General features: G+C 30.4%; 2 protein-coding genes across 2 annotated transcripts; both read left to right on the forward strand.

The window, feature by feature from the left end:
- Window positions 1–723: 723 nt before the first annotated feature.
- Window positions 724–14601, forward strand: LOC145738588 (protein mono-ADP-ribosyltransferase PARP16-like). The gene is made up of 6 exons (XM_081993447.1): window positions 724–1158; window positions 7995–8132; window positions 8186–8398; window positions 8457–8619; window positions 8669–9931; window positions 9990–14601. Exons 1-5 carry the CDS (start codon window positions 865–867, stop codon window positions 8932–8934), a joined length of 1074 nt encoding a protein of 357 aa, XP_081849573.1. The 5' UTR covers window positions 724–864; the 3' UTR covers window positions 8935–9931; window positions 9990–14601.
- LOC145738589 (uncharacterized) lies at window positions 1174–6113 on the forward strand. Its single transcript, XM_081993448.1, has 2 exons — window positions 1174–4683; window positions 4744–6113. Exon 1 carries the CDS (start codon window positions 4108–4110, stop codon window positions 4678–4680), a length of 573 nt encoding a protein of 190 aa, XP_081849574.1. The 5' UTR covers window positions 1174–4107; the 3' UTR covers window positions 4681–4683; window positions 4744–6113.
- Window positions 14602–14637: the final 36 nt, after the last annotated feature.

A 14637-nucleotide genomic window follows, 5' to 3' on the forward strand; every position in this document is an offset into this window, starting at 1 on the left:
AGATTACACAATCATATAATCTGATAATAAATAATTTTCAAATTTGGTATTTGCTTTTCAACATGTAATTTAACTATATTTAAATAAAGATTTTTTTTAAATGTAATATTTTGCAAGTTATATATTGTTGGACATAAAAGGGGTAATTAAAAAAACAATTCGTCTAGGCCCTATAGAGGGAGACACTTTTGCTGTACTTATGATCACAAATGGTTAATTTAGTTAATTAATTAGTCATTAGTGTAGTGAGGGTCACCTATTTTTTTACAAAAAATAAAAAAACTTGAACATAATATATTTTTTGAATCTTTAGACGATACCAAATTTGAAAAAACGGAACATGTGAGTACATGATGTATATGTATGTTTAAAAAAAGCTTTATATAAGTATCTTGTTCTTGTGGCATTTTTAAAATTATGTTTTCCGTTGAAGCGTCCTCCTTAGAGATTTTTCTCAGTATATAAACCAATAATAACATATTCTGATATTGCTGTTGCCAGGAAAACGGATTTGTTCCAAAGAAGCCAGAACATAAAGGTAGTTTGGTTTAAAATGCAACATTATTTCATTAGTCTTACGACTCTTACGCCTTTTCACCTAGTGTATGACGTTATAATATTTTGGTATTTAAAAACTATTTTTACTGCCTAAGGCCGTAAAATTGAATAGGAAGAAGAGTTGTACTCTAGTGAAGCTTTGACATTGACAGTAAATTTGACAATTACCAGTCAGCTGATCCAAAATTGATTGTTATCAAAACAAAACAACATAATCCTGAAATAATTAATAATTCTAATAGTACCAACTATAGACTACGCAGTTTTGATTGCTACATAATGAGTTTGTAATAATTTGCGCACAAAATGGATACAGAGCAAAGAGACAATATTTTGAACTTAAATGAAAGGGTGGGTCCACATGCAGAAGAGCAGACCCCCACAAATATCCAGGCTGGAAGATCAAAGACAGAGTCCCAAGAACAGGAAGATGCAGCTTTTAACCAGTTAAAGAGCTTTGTGAGTTTGAATGTCCCTGGATGCGACTTGGCAATATGCATTTTTGCAGCAGCTTTAAAATCATTTAAAGTGGATCAGTGTTTGAGACCATTTCCACAATGTTTTATTAACGAAAACAATGAAAAGGATTTTGTATCTCTTGTAAGTAAACTTGAAACATTTTTTAATGATTTATATTGGTGTTGTCATAGTTGTCAGTTGCTTCTTGTAGAGAAATCAGTACTAATTTCAAATTATATATCTATTTACTGTTTACTGTACTGGTTCAAATTCTTGGTTTTATGGGATTGTGTTCACTAGTTTACACAAATTGAATTTCTTTCTGTTATGCTGTATTCTCCTCAACTTGCTAAGTAACTGTTTGGCAAACTTGAAAATAGAGTTACTTATACATTATACATGCAGTTACTTATAAAATAGATTTTGCTAATAATAAGACACTCCTCTTCAGGCAAAATTAGGGTTTTTTGCCAATTCCAATATCAGTCTATTCTACATTTTACTACCTAACTAAATAACAATCAGTCACTAATAAATTCTACCATCCAAAAAAAAATTATGTGTATGTGTTGGGAGGGTCTTCATTATAACATTGTCTAATAGAACTATGCCCTCTTTGACATGACAACTAAAAGTTATTTTAGACTTTTTTGAGTGGGATTTTGACTGTATCAAAATCCTCTCCATGAAGCTATAAAGTCATAAAATATACTATCTATAAATTCCAAAAACTCAGTTGAAAATAATTAAAAAGTACTTTAGACCTCTATGAGTAAGGTTTGGACTGTATCCAAAACAATGCAGTCTGTTTAACATATTGTGTAGTCTGTCATTAAAGTCTTAACTGTCACAGTCCTCTCCATGAAGCTATAAAGCCATAAACTACAGTTTAAATGCAGAAAAGTCAATTCAAAGTAATTAAAAAGTATTTTAAATCTCTTTGACAGTCTATTTAATATATATGGTAGTGTCCTCTGCCATTAGAATGTCAAGGGTCACAATTCTCTCCATAAAGCTATAACTATTTACAATTTACACAATTAGCCATACTGCATGAGTTATTAAATAACAATAGCAGATTTGAAAAAATGGAATGTAAATTTGACAGTTTGCAGAACTGTCATAACTCCAGTAATGGGACATTGCAGGGTGGTTTAATATGCCAAATTGTAGCTCTTAAATACTTTTTCTTGACCACCTATACAGTATCTATAGTGAACGTCAAATAACTTGAAATGATTCAATAACACAGAGAGATGTTTAGAAATTGGAGTGTAAAATTTGCAAAATTGTTATAACTCAATTTGATAGTTACAGGGTGAATCAATATGTCAATTTGTAGGGCACAGTCTCTTTTTGCCCACCCTGTATAGTGTCTATATTAAAACTGTCAAATAACTTGATATTATTGAATATAAAAACATATTTGTAAAAATTAGCTATTTCTCAAGCAATTTGACAGTTTCAGTGTGATTTAATATATCAAATTGAGCTTTTAAAATTATTTTTTGACCACCCTATTTAGTGCCTATAGTGACACTGTCAAATATTTTAAAGTTATTAAATTGAAAAGACATATTTGTTAAAATTGGAGAGTAAATTTGAGAATAGTCATAAACACAGTTACAAAGTGATTCAATGCATCAAATTGTAGCATTGGCTAAAATCTAAAAATTTATTTAAAAATCATGTTGATAAGGTTGAAATCTGCTTGAAACAAACTTGTAAGCTTACGAGATTTACTATTATAACCAACAGTGGTACTAAGCTTGAAGCTTAAGCAGATACAAAATTTACAATAAAATAAAGTATACAAAGATACATATAATATACAAAATTAGGAACCCTCCAGTATTCACTATTTTTTTTATTAAATAACTTTTACAATAGTTTTAAAATTTTGTTTACCTTAGTTATTGTTAGTAGTCAGAATTCATGCAAATACATTTTTTTAAATAACACTGCTACAGTGTATTCAATCTATAATAATGCAATTCAGTACTATCCTGTATCTAATCTAGCAAATTAAAATGTTACTTTTGGAAGTAGAACAGGAGATTAACACACAAAGCACTTTGCTTTTTCAATTTCCGCGTTTGAAAAGTTGCAGTTTAATTTTTAGAAATTTATAACATTTTGTGGGAACATAATTTTAAATTTATTACTGAAAAAGTCCTAAACTATTCCTGAAGAAACTATTTCTTGGAGTTCAATCTCAGCCCTCCAAAAGTTAGTCAAAACTGTACTTTGTTTTTTTTAATGTTCATTATTTAAATAATAAAAAACTGGTAATTAGGTATAATATTAGAAAGTCAGAATATTACAAATTTTAACTTAGGTTTCAAAATATTATTTCTACCAATAATTAAATTAAAACAAGCAGCAATATCTTTTCTCAACATCTCAACATTTTGAAATTCGATACTTGAGCGAAACAGGAAACTAAATTGGCAATATTTAATGAAAGATCAAAACAGATGCCTTCATTATTGTTACAAAGAATTCCCAAATTGCATTAAGTTGGCGAAAGTAAAATGTTAAAGCAAAGCGGCTTTGGGGATGCAGTTGAAAATGTGTTTCACATTCTGGTTCAGGGAATCTTAACAAGACAACAATGAAAAGGGATTCCGGTGTGGAAAAGGTTTTTATTGTAATTAAAATATTATATATAATTGAATTTTTACCATATGTAAGTATAGTCGATAAGACGAGACTAGAGGCGTTGTTTTTTATTTATATGTGGAAATAAGGGTGTTTCAACCACCCTTAACCCTTAACAAAAACTTAAATGCATTTTCAAATAATTTATTTCACTAAGGTGCTTGGTAAATAAAAATGCTAAGAACGATTGCATAGAAACAAGTGTGCAGGTTTTTATCTATTAATTGTGTTTAATGTTGATAGTTACTGAATGGGTTCTAGCGTCCTCAAGCAATAATGTCTTTCCCGAAACCAACCTTATCGCAAATTAATAAAAACGGTAACTGGACAGTGTGCCATTTGTGTAGTTTTTGTCGTTGAGTTCAGTCAAGTTTGAGAACTAGCAGTTGTTGTTTGAAATTGTTAAATAACGTGTTAAAAAAAATCAAAATGTGTTCTAACATCTTTAAATACTTGTTCAAATCCAAATCAAAAAAAGAAACCGATGAGCCTGACCTAAACGCGTTTAGAAGTAGAGCTGAGCCGATGCAAGAACAAAGAAGAAGACTCTTCAACATTGGCGAAGAATGGGAAGAAGAATACGAAGCAAGCTTTGATACCGGTGAGGAAGATGAGCTACTGGCATTTGAAAGCTTCAACATCCGAGATGAGGTTCCTTCAACTCCGGATTCTCCCAAGTGGAGGAAACAAGGAGCTAAACCGAGGAACATCAGTGATGCCTGCTCATCCAATAGCCACTTTTCTTACGAGAATGCACGTCGACGCAGACCTGTATCCAAAGAAGCCATTGACTACCAATCAACATTTAGTAATGCAGCAAAGAAGCTGTCAGAAGGGAAGCAGTCTTTGGAGACGCCTGATGCTAAAGAGGATGAGAAACCTGGGATGAACAAAGAAGAAAAGCAGGAATACAAGAAAATGGATAAAGAAACTCATGCCTTGTTCATGTTGGAAGAAGACTACCACAATAAACATGAAGATTCTTATGGATGGACTCTTTAAATGGTAATTTAGTATAGAAATTTTTACTCTTAGTAGATTTGTAGCAATTGTATTTTGTTTCAGCTGACACGTCTCAGGCTTCAACATCCTGGCCAACAAGGACGTTTTTACTTTTCATATTTATATTTATCTTAACTTTTATTTAATGGACTAATTATTTTTTTTGTTGGGAATATCTGCTGATAAAAGTTTAGTTTAGAGCTTGATTAAGTATTAACTAAAACTGAAAGTGCACTTATTAAGATGCTAGGACCTTGATAAGTTCACTTGTAGTTTAATACTATTGCATTTTGGCCCAGAATTTTTGAAACTATATTCCTAACAAAAATAAATTATTAACTTATGCATACAGGGTTGTTCTGTTATTATGTTAAAATAGTTTAACAGTGAGTCATTTTAGAGGAGGGTCATTGTCATAAAATATCATTCAAATAGCTTTTCAAGTATATCAAAATTTTTTGGGATTAAGTGTTATACCGGGTGAACAACTGAAACAGGACGTCGGCTGTATCCAGGAAACTAACAGTGACACAGGTATGAAACAAACATTTTATTAAGTGATATAAGCATAAGAAATATACCTAAAAAAATATTTTTGTGGTTTCAACGTTGTCGCATCTACATAAAATCTGTGGCAACAAGGGATTTTTGTTCAATTTAGATGCTATTTTGAAATTTTTTTACTTAGTGTAGACAATTTCTGTTTTAATTAGTTTCTCTCTAAATGGTGTAGTTTTCAAAATATTGGCTCTTAAACATTAGGATAGGGGAAACAGTTTACAAGTTACTGTCTTCTCAAAAAAGTAAGTTACTGTTACTTACTTTTTTGAGATGTATGTTACGATGGTATTTTCAAAATTGCCAAAAAAACAGTCCTTTTTCGTTTTTTTTAAATTTTTAAAAATACCATTATAACATAGATCTAAAAAAAGTTAAATAGGAACATGCAATCCGTTTTTATCTATCTTCAACCATTTGCCTGCTATAGCCTTCCAAATATTGTAAATTTCAATGGTTAATAGTAAATATCTCAAAAACGGCAACATTTGAAGAGAAACTTATCAGAACAAAAATTGTCTAGATTAAGTAACCGAATTAAAAAATAATATCAGTTACAAGGGTTGTTGAACAAACATTTTTGGTAATTTCATGTATATGCGGCAACGCTGGAATCACAAAAATATTTTCTAGGTATTCCTTATGGTCATATCATTTAATATAATTTTTGTTTTATCATTTCTAGTTTTATTGTTTTAGTTGATATAAAAAATGAAAACTTATTATTTAAGCCATTTTCTAAAATTCCTTAGATACTCTGTTACAATATTTTACCATAATTACAGAACATTATTTATATTTTAGTTTTAGCCTGATTCTGATTTTGCTTATAAAATTGCTAAAATGTTATTAAAAAAGTACTTTTTGGCAACTTAGCATTCTTTGTACTGACTATGGCAAGTTATATACCTAATTTACATTTATGAAAACTGAAATTATTGACATTTTTGTAAACTAATCATAACCAAATAATAAAATAATCAAAGCTTGCACAGAGGAGTAGAACATGCAATTAAATTCTTAAACATGTAATATTTAATTTATTTGAAAATTTTCACTCCAATATGGTGAAATATTCTATAATAAGGGTGCTTTTGGGAAAAAAATTACTGTATATACCACTGATCAAGCTTTTCTGATCTGCAAAGTCAATCATATAAAAAAATTTCTAAATTGCTTTGGGTTTGAGATACAGGATACTAAAGTATTTTTTTGACAAATATAACAAAACAATTAGAAAAACTAATACTAAACAAACTAGGCTGATTTTTAAGCATATAAAAAATATTTTTTGTTTGTTAGAATTTGGAAAAACAATCACCTGATCTTAGAAAATCAAGCTTTCAGCAAAAGGTCACAAAATCAAGTGTCAAAAATTTGGAAAAAGAAAAACCTTTACGTTGTCACCTAACCTAACCTAAAAACTGTCACGTGACTTAAAAAAAAAATCAATTTTAAGCTTTTGGGTCTTCAAAATTTGGAAAAGCAATCACGTGACTTGAGGAAGTCATTTTTATTGAATCATTAATACTTATGACATTTTGACAAGGGTCAAAATGTACAAACAAATTGTAAAAGCTGACATGCTACTTAATTGATCTTACCTAAAAACTGTCACGTGACCAAAAAAAATTCTGAGGCAGTTTAAATAATTTAAAGTCATTTCGAAATATTTTAAGGCAATAGGAGGCAGTTTTAAGGCATTATCACTATGAGGCATTTGGAGCAATAATAGAAGCATTGTGAGGTATTTTAAAGGCATTTCAAGGTATTTTGTATGCAAAAAGGCATTTTGGTGATCAAATTTTCGGCGGTCTACCCCTCGGTGTTATGTCTTCCCTAAGTAAATGTAGCTTTACTAAGCACCGAAACAAACCTGAATAGTTGAAAGTAGCACAAAAGTAATCATTGAAACAATGTAAATATATTATAACTGCAGTGTTATAACTCAACAAGTAATGACAAACAACAACAAAAGAATGTTTTAATGACATAAAATCTGATAAAAAATGATAACTAAAACGGTTACAGAAAAAATCATTATTAAAAGAAAATTAAAACTTGTGAGTGGACAATTGCTGCTCTCCATTGCGAGTGTCGGTCTATTGTGGCTGGTGTGTAATTTGATATGTATAAAAAGATATGCAAAATCAATTTATCAAATGTTGAAATTAAAACAGGGATTTAAGCTGTCAAATTTGCTTTACAGACTACTATAAAAATCAGAATTTGCATAAAAAAAGCTGTGTTTTCTTGACAAACTACAAATGGTAGGTAATGTGATTTAGGCAGATGCACACATGTGGACTAATTATGCTCATTATCCAAAGGACATGTAACATGATAAAATTCTCAACAGTTTATATCAAAAGTAACAAAAGCTAAACAAAATTTGTGGTAAGCAAAAAATGACACAAAGACTTAACAAATGTTTGGGGTAGGATAGCAGTAACATCTCTCTGGTTCTAGTTTTATTATGGTGTTTTTGTGAGTAGCTTTGGCGCTAAACACTTCTAATTTGGTTATGCTGACAGATGCATCAAGGGACACATGAGAGTGTAAAGCTTTTAGATTTACGCTGCTAGAAGGGTACAAATGCCTTTTTTTACTGAAATACTGAATACTTCCTCGTGGATATCAAGCTAAAGTTACAGATTGACAAAACACAAAAACCTGCTGCGGTGTCATGATATTCTACTAGAATTAGTGCCTGCGTGAAAAGTAGCTTTTTGTATATATTTTATGTTGTTTTTCAGAAAAAAGCCTGTGATAAAATACCAAAGTTAACAGAGTTACTAAAATCTACTTCAAGCACCATACCCAAAGATGTGGTTAACTTACTAATATGGTTATTTAAGGATTCTGGAATACCAATTTTGACTAGATTTCCAGTGGTTAGTAACTATTTAAAATACATGTAATTCTAGCTTAAATAAGTATTATATAGGATGAACTGCCATTGTCGGCAATTAATAAAAAGGCAAGCATCAACACACTGCCTCAGTATGTTTTTGAAGTGAATTACAGTGCAAAGTTTGAAACAAACTGGAAAAAACGTAAAGATTCCCAAGGAGTTTTCTATGCTTTCCATGGAAGTTCCATAAGCAATTTTTATTCAATTTTAAAATTTGGATTGCAACAACATTTCAGTCGTGGAAAGGTATGTATTCTAATTTTTAATACTTGCATGCATTTTATTAACAAAAATTATATTCTAGGAAGTAATTTTTGGCAGTGGGATATACTTATCCAATGAAATATCTGTATGTACCAACTACTCCCCTTTTGGAGAGACTTGGCAGAATAGTCTGATAGGTAGTAAACACAGTATTATTGCTTTGTGTGAGGTGATTAATGATGAAGAAAATGTAAAATGCAAAGGTAAGTAGTGTACTAATTTTCCTGGTGAGTTTCTAAACTTAAATTTTAGATGAAAATAACAAAAGGAGGGCACTTAATGGCTATACATATGGAGGAGAGATACCAGAAAAATACTTTGTTGTAACTAATAGTGAACTAGTAAGGGTAAAGTATTTGTTAGTTTATAAAGGCGGATCAGCCGTAAAATCCTTGATTAAGAAGAACTTTTTATGGATTGTAATCAGTTTGTATCTTCTTATGTTGATTTTGATTGGATTTTTTAACGGCCCAGCTTCCAGAAAATTTTTTAGATTTGTTAATTCCTTGTTTGAATAAGTTAATTTTGTGTGAGAGTATGTGATTTATGTGTAAATTTAGGGAAAGGGACAATGGTAGTGTATGTTACATAAATTAATCGTTTTATAGGTTTTGTTTTAAAATGTACAACATTGAGGGCAAGCTATATTTGAGCTAGTAGCTAAATCTAACATGTTTATGCTTAATGATTCGACGCAATTCAAAGGCGTAGTTACTTCAAATTTATACAATTTTTTTTTTTAAATTCCGAGTTATATTACGGAATTTTAGTTACTCAAAGTCTGAGAAACAAATTTTTCTTTATTTTCTATTGTCCTTTTTCTATTAACCACAGATTACTTTAGCTAATTATAGGTCTCATATTTTGGACTCGAAAGATAAAACAACTTACTGTTATGTTTCCTATACCTAATATTAATGGTTTTTGAAATATTTGGATATTTGTAATATTATAAGATAAATTAAAAAAAAAATGTGTCTAAAACACAAAGGCTACCTTTACGAAAATCAATTTAATTAAGAGTAAATGTCCAATAACTTAAGATTAAACACCCTTATTATTTAAGAAAATATTACAGGGTGATAATTAACTGTCAAAAATAATGACCGTATTTAAGGTCAGATTACTTGGTTATTTTAAATAGCAAACCCTGTAATTAATAACAGATTACGATTCAACATTTTGGTCTCTTTCGATCTGTATTAGGGTTTCCTATACCTATCTTTAATAATTTCTTAGTAATTTGACTTAATTATAATATGAGAACATTGAGGTGAAACACAAATAATATCAACCAGGTCACAAATACAGAAACAAGCTGCCTAACAAAACAAAAGCTAAAGTAAGTGTTCAAAATGTTTACCAACATTTTCAATAAACAACTGGACTCTCTTTGTTTTGCGCAGCCACAAATTTTAGTCAATGTTGGACATTCGCAAAACGAGCTGACTAGAGGTCGGTTTCCTTCTAGTGAGTTACTCACAATGTGTGGCCATTTCAACCACACTGTAACTGGTAAGTTGCTTATGAAGTAGTATCAACGCATAGCCTAGCCTCATTGTGTTTACTTTAGAGCTCTTTGTGTTGTTGAATGCCATGGGTCTGCAAGCTGGTATGGTGTTGTTAAAACCCTTTGTGACTGAGATGTACCACCAACTGATCAAAGCGGACAATATAAACAACAACCAGCTGAAGCCAAGAGTGCCAAACACTAAGGTGTCAAGCAATAATTTTAACAAGAATATTACCAAAGAAACAGTGAAACCTGTATTGCCTGAAGAAACTCGTGATGATAATGTGACATCAGAGGAAACCAGAAACAATAGAGTGTCACCTAACTTGGCTGTGAACAGAAATCAAGGGGCTAATGTGCAACAAAAAGATTCCACTAAGGCTTGGTCAGATTGTGTGGCTTCAAATGCGGGAGGCACTCCTCAAATTTCATATCAAGAACTGGAATTTGCTACTGACAACTGGAACAGTCTGTATGTATCAAAATTAAATAAAATATCAAAGTCAAAGTTAATAACAAGGTTCCTGGTGGTGTACACCTATCCAACCTGACAATAATTAATTATACAATAGGAATAACTAAATTCCAAACAATTACCATGAGATTAAGAAAATATATATTGTATGAATTTGAAGTGACACTTTTACGCCTTTGTATGGAAAATGTGTATCCCAGCTCTATAGTTTTCAAGTTTAAATTGGCGTTAGTCAAGAGCAAGTTTGCCGTAAACAAAGTCATATTGACACATTTCAACTTGAATTTAAGTAAAATGCAATTAGGGAGAGCGATTTATTTATTCTTAGTGAAATCTCGAATATTATAAAAGGTACGAAAAAGTTTAAATTCGGGTAAAGTTGTTCAATTTATGGCTGAACAAAATGTCGTTTTAAAAATTTTTACAGATATCCGACGCACAGAGGGGCAAGATTCAAAATTTGTGGCAGAAATGTTTATTACCAGAATTCTAATAAATTAAAGGTTTGACATTAAAAATAATATTTAATTTATTAAATTTGACATAATTATAACATAAAACTGGGTATATGTAGAGCATGTTTTAATTTTTTCTGCATCATTGAAATATTCATAAAAAAATCTTCTTCTTCTTTCTTATGATAGTTTTTGCAGCATAATCGATTTTAAGAAATAATATAATAATAGTTTATTTTGCTTGATTTAGAGGTACCTACATAAATAAAAATACATGATCACATCCTTAAATTGTGAAATTACCTCTGCTGCTGTAATATTTTGAAACCTCGGTCTCGCCTCGTTTCTTCAAGTAAAATGATTAACAGAGGAAAAGAGGGAAATTTTTAGGTAATTAAATTATATAAAAACAATTAAAAAATAAAATAATTTAATTAACAAAAGACGAACAGCAAAAAGTAGACAAATAATGTGAACATTTCATAAACAATATGTTGACATTTTTATGTTACACAAAGTCCTATTCGAAACAAAACTTAACACAGTTCCACATTAGAAGCACTGTCCTCATCACTAGAGTTCATTTGATCAATTTATTGACATAACAAACCAATGTCCCGTGATACACTGTCAAATGACTTTACGGTTCCCGCACTCGGGGAAAATGTTTTAATGGCTCAGGGGTATAATGGATGAAGAACTATACCAACGGGAAGAGATCAGAAGTCAACTAAATTCATTAATGTTTTATACCTAAATTTGTGTTTTAGCAGCGAAACAAGAAAGTGACAAAGTGGTTTAATATTATTAAAATCTCAATACGTTTTTCCTATTTTTATATATTTAAAGGTATAATTTAACATTTTTTTTAGATTTCATATTGATAAAAGTAACAAAAAAGTTGTAGTTGAGACTAGAAATTGACCCTTTAAATTAAAGTCGTATCATGTATTTCTACAACTTAACTTTCAAGTATTTACCATGTCAACAGTGGAATAGTTGCATTACAACTCCCTCTGTAGGTCATTTCTAGTACTATGATAACTTTATTAATACAGGGTGGTCCAGTTTTAAATGTCAATAATTCACCAATCGATAGCAATCAAAAAATAAGGTGACATACATTATGTCATTTTGCTGAAGAACGCTTCCTAAGGAAGATACAGACCTCCAAAGTTCAGTCAAACCGTTGGACCAATTTTAATTAAATTTGGAACAAGTACACTGAAAATAATCAAAAAACAGGATATTTTGACTAATGTTTACTGGTGTTCAATTTTTTAGACTATACATTAGATCATGCATGGTATCACTCCGAATTTTCGAACTAACTTATTTCTAAAAATTAGTGTTCAAGACTAATATTGTAGCATTTAATGCCAAAATTGTTTACTTTCATCAATGAACTGTCTGAAACTTAACTTTTACTATAAAAAATAGTTTAAAATCCGATTTTTCAGTCTTAAAGCACAGTGGAGCGTCTAGAAGTCTATTTAATACTGACAAAGAGTGAAATGGCATGTTTAAGCCTATGGAAAATGTAAAAATCGTTTTTTAAGTCGGCTATGTCAAAAACTTGGTGAAGATAACCCTAAAACTCGATTTTCCAAGCTGAAAGCAGTTTTAAAGCCCTAAAAATAGTCCAAACTTCTAAGAAAATGAAAAGCAAAGTAAAAAAAAACCTGAAAAGTTACTCTTCAAGTAAATTTTTATGAATCTAATGTCAATATCCTGTATTTAAGGCTATTTTCAAGACTAAAATATTGAATTGTATTTTAAAATTATGAAAAATTACTTCAAATGCAAAATTTAAGCTTTTGATGTCAGATTCAGAGTCACATTTTGGTGTCCAAGTCAATTTTCAAGGTTGAAATGTATGAATTTGTAGTCAAAAATTCTAGATAAAGTAGTTTTTCATGGCTACAAGTCAATTTTCACTACTAAAGTTTTTCAACTTATCTTATGAAAACTATAATGACTGACTACAAAGACAGTTTTTAAGCCTCTCAAGTCAATTTTCACAGTTTCCAAGTCAATTGTCAAGGCTAAAATCTTCCAATTTGTCTGGAAACTGTGAAAACTGGCTACAAAGAAATTTTTTAAGCTTCTAAAGTCAATTTTCACCGTTTTTAAGGCAATTTTTAAGTTGGGTTGGGTTGGTTTTGGGTCTTTGAACGTAATAACTCAATTATTTCGTAAACGAAGTTTCAAATAATACTTTTATAAGAGATACTTATTTTCTCAAAAAAACTGAAATTTTTGAAAAATATCCAGTGACGTAGAGAATAAGGCAGAAAAATGAAAACCATCCTTTATATGTATTAATTGCATATGTATTTGTTCTAAATTTGATTAAAATTGCTCCAGCGGTCTGCCAGTTATGACAAGAAACCGATTTTTTAAACATTTATGGACTGTATTTTCCTTAGGAAGCATTTTTCAGGGAAATGACATCCTGTATGTTAACTTATTTTTTGATGGGCTATCGATTGGTGAATTATTGACATTTAAAACTGGACCACCCTGTATAATATATAGTTAGGAAAAGAATTACTGAAAGTTCGTAAATTCGACTTTCTGTCACCTTATTAAGAAATGGCCCCTCTGTGCGACGTTTCGTCGTACGGCAGCCATCATCAACTTCCTTTTTTCTTATGAACGCCATATTGGATTTTTGGATGACAAAATAGTGCATTTTATTTGAGTTGATAATATGAAAGGAAGCACACTGTAAATTAACCGTAAAGGTAACAGCCACACAACATTATTTACTTAAAACTGGATCAAAATTTGATTGGTATGAAAACTGCCAAAAATGGCCTAATTGCGGTGACAAAATGGCGACAGTTACAGCAAAACGGATACTAGATTCGTGTTCTTCATGGCAAAATTAGTAAAAACGACCACCTTGACAGGTTTAAATCTAATATGGCGGCGGTCAGTATAGTACCTACCTAGGCCAGGAAAAAGTTAAAACCTTGCTAAAATTTGGTGTTTTTAAAAAGCCAAGGTTAATCTATTTTACAGTTAACGTTATAAAATAAATAGGATTTTAAAATGTGTGTATTATGTTGTTTGGCCATTTATGAAGCAAATCATAAGTTATTAAATACACTATTTTGACGTCTAAAATCTAATATATATATAAGAAAAAAGAAAGTTGATGATGACTGCCGAAAGACGAAACGTTGGGCGGCAAATATAAAACCGTCATTGTATAGCTGAGAAAAACTGGTAATAAAAATGTGCTTTCGGATTTGGGAAGTGTCTTCAAATAAGGTTAGAAATAAATAAAAACAAAAAATTATATATTTTCAGTATTTCATTTGGTTCAGCTTTGAATTGCGCAACTTTGCCCCAATTTAAACTTTCTCGTATCTCTATAGAGTTTTCAAGATCCCAATAATGAGGGTCGAATTTGAAATACCCTGTATATGATTGTTGTACAACTTCTATCTGAAAATATAGGATGTTAATAGTCATTTAGAAAACTTAACTGAAAAACTGTTAATTGGCCCTTTTTCCACTTGAATAGGGCATTCCATAATTGTATTTTGTCTATTTCAAATTTTACTGTGTTAGTTCTGATGATGCTTTTGGCTCTGATTAGTATTAATCTTGAAAAGGTTTAGTTTTCTTCTAGTAAAATATAGGTATTTGTTATAGCATAAATTTAATAGATATCATTGTTACCTCTAAGTTTGCAACCAAACTTTTATAATAAATGTTATGTAAATATGTATTTTGTAGAGTGAAATAGTAGTCTACAGTCACTCAG

Source organism: Ips typographus, linkage group LG16 (genome assembly GCF_016097725.1).
Source record: "Ips typographus isolate SLU linkage group LG16, UJ_Ityp_2.0, whole genome shotgun sequence".
Taxonomy (NCBI): domain Eukaryota; kingdom Metazoa; phylum Arthropoda; class Insecta; order Coleoptera; family Curculionidae; genus Ips; species Ips typographus.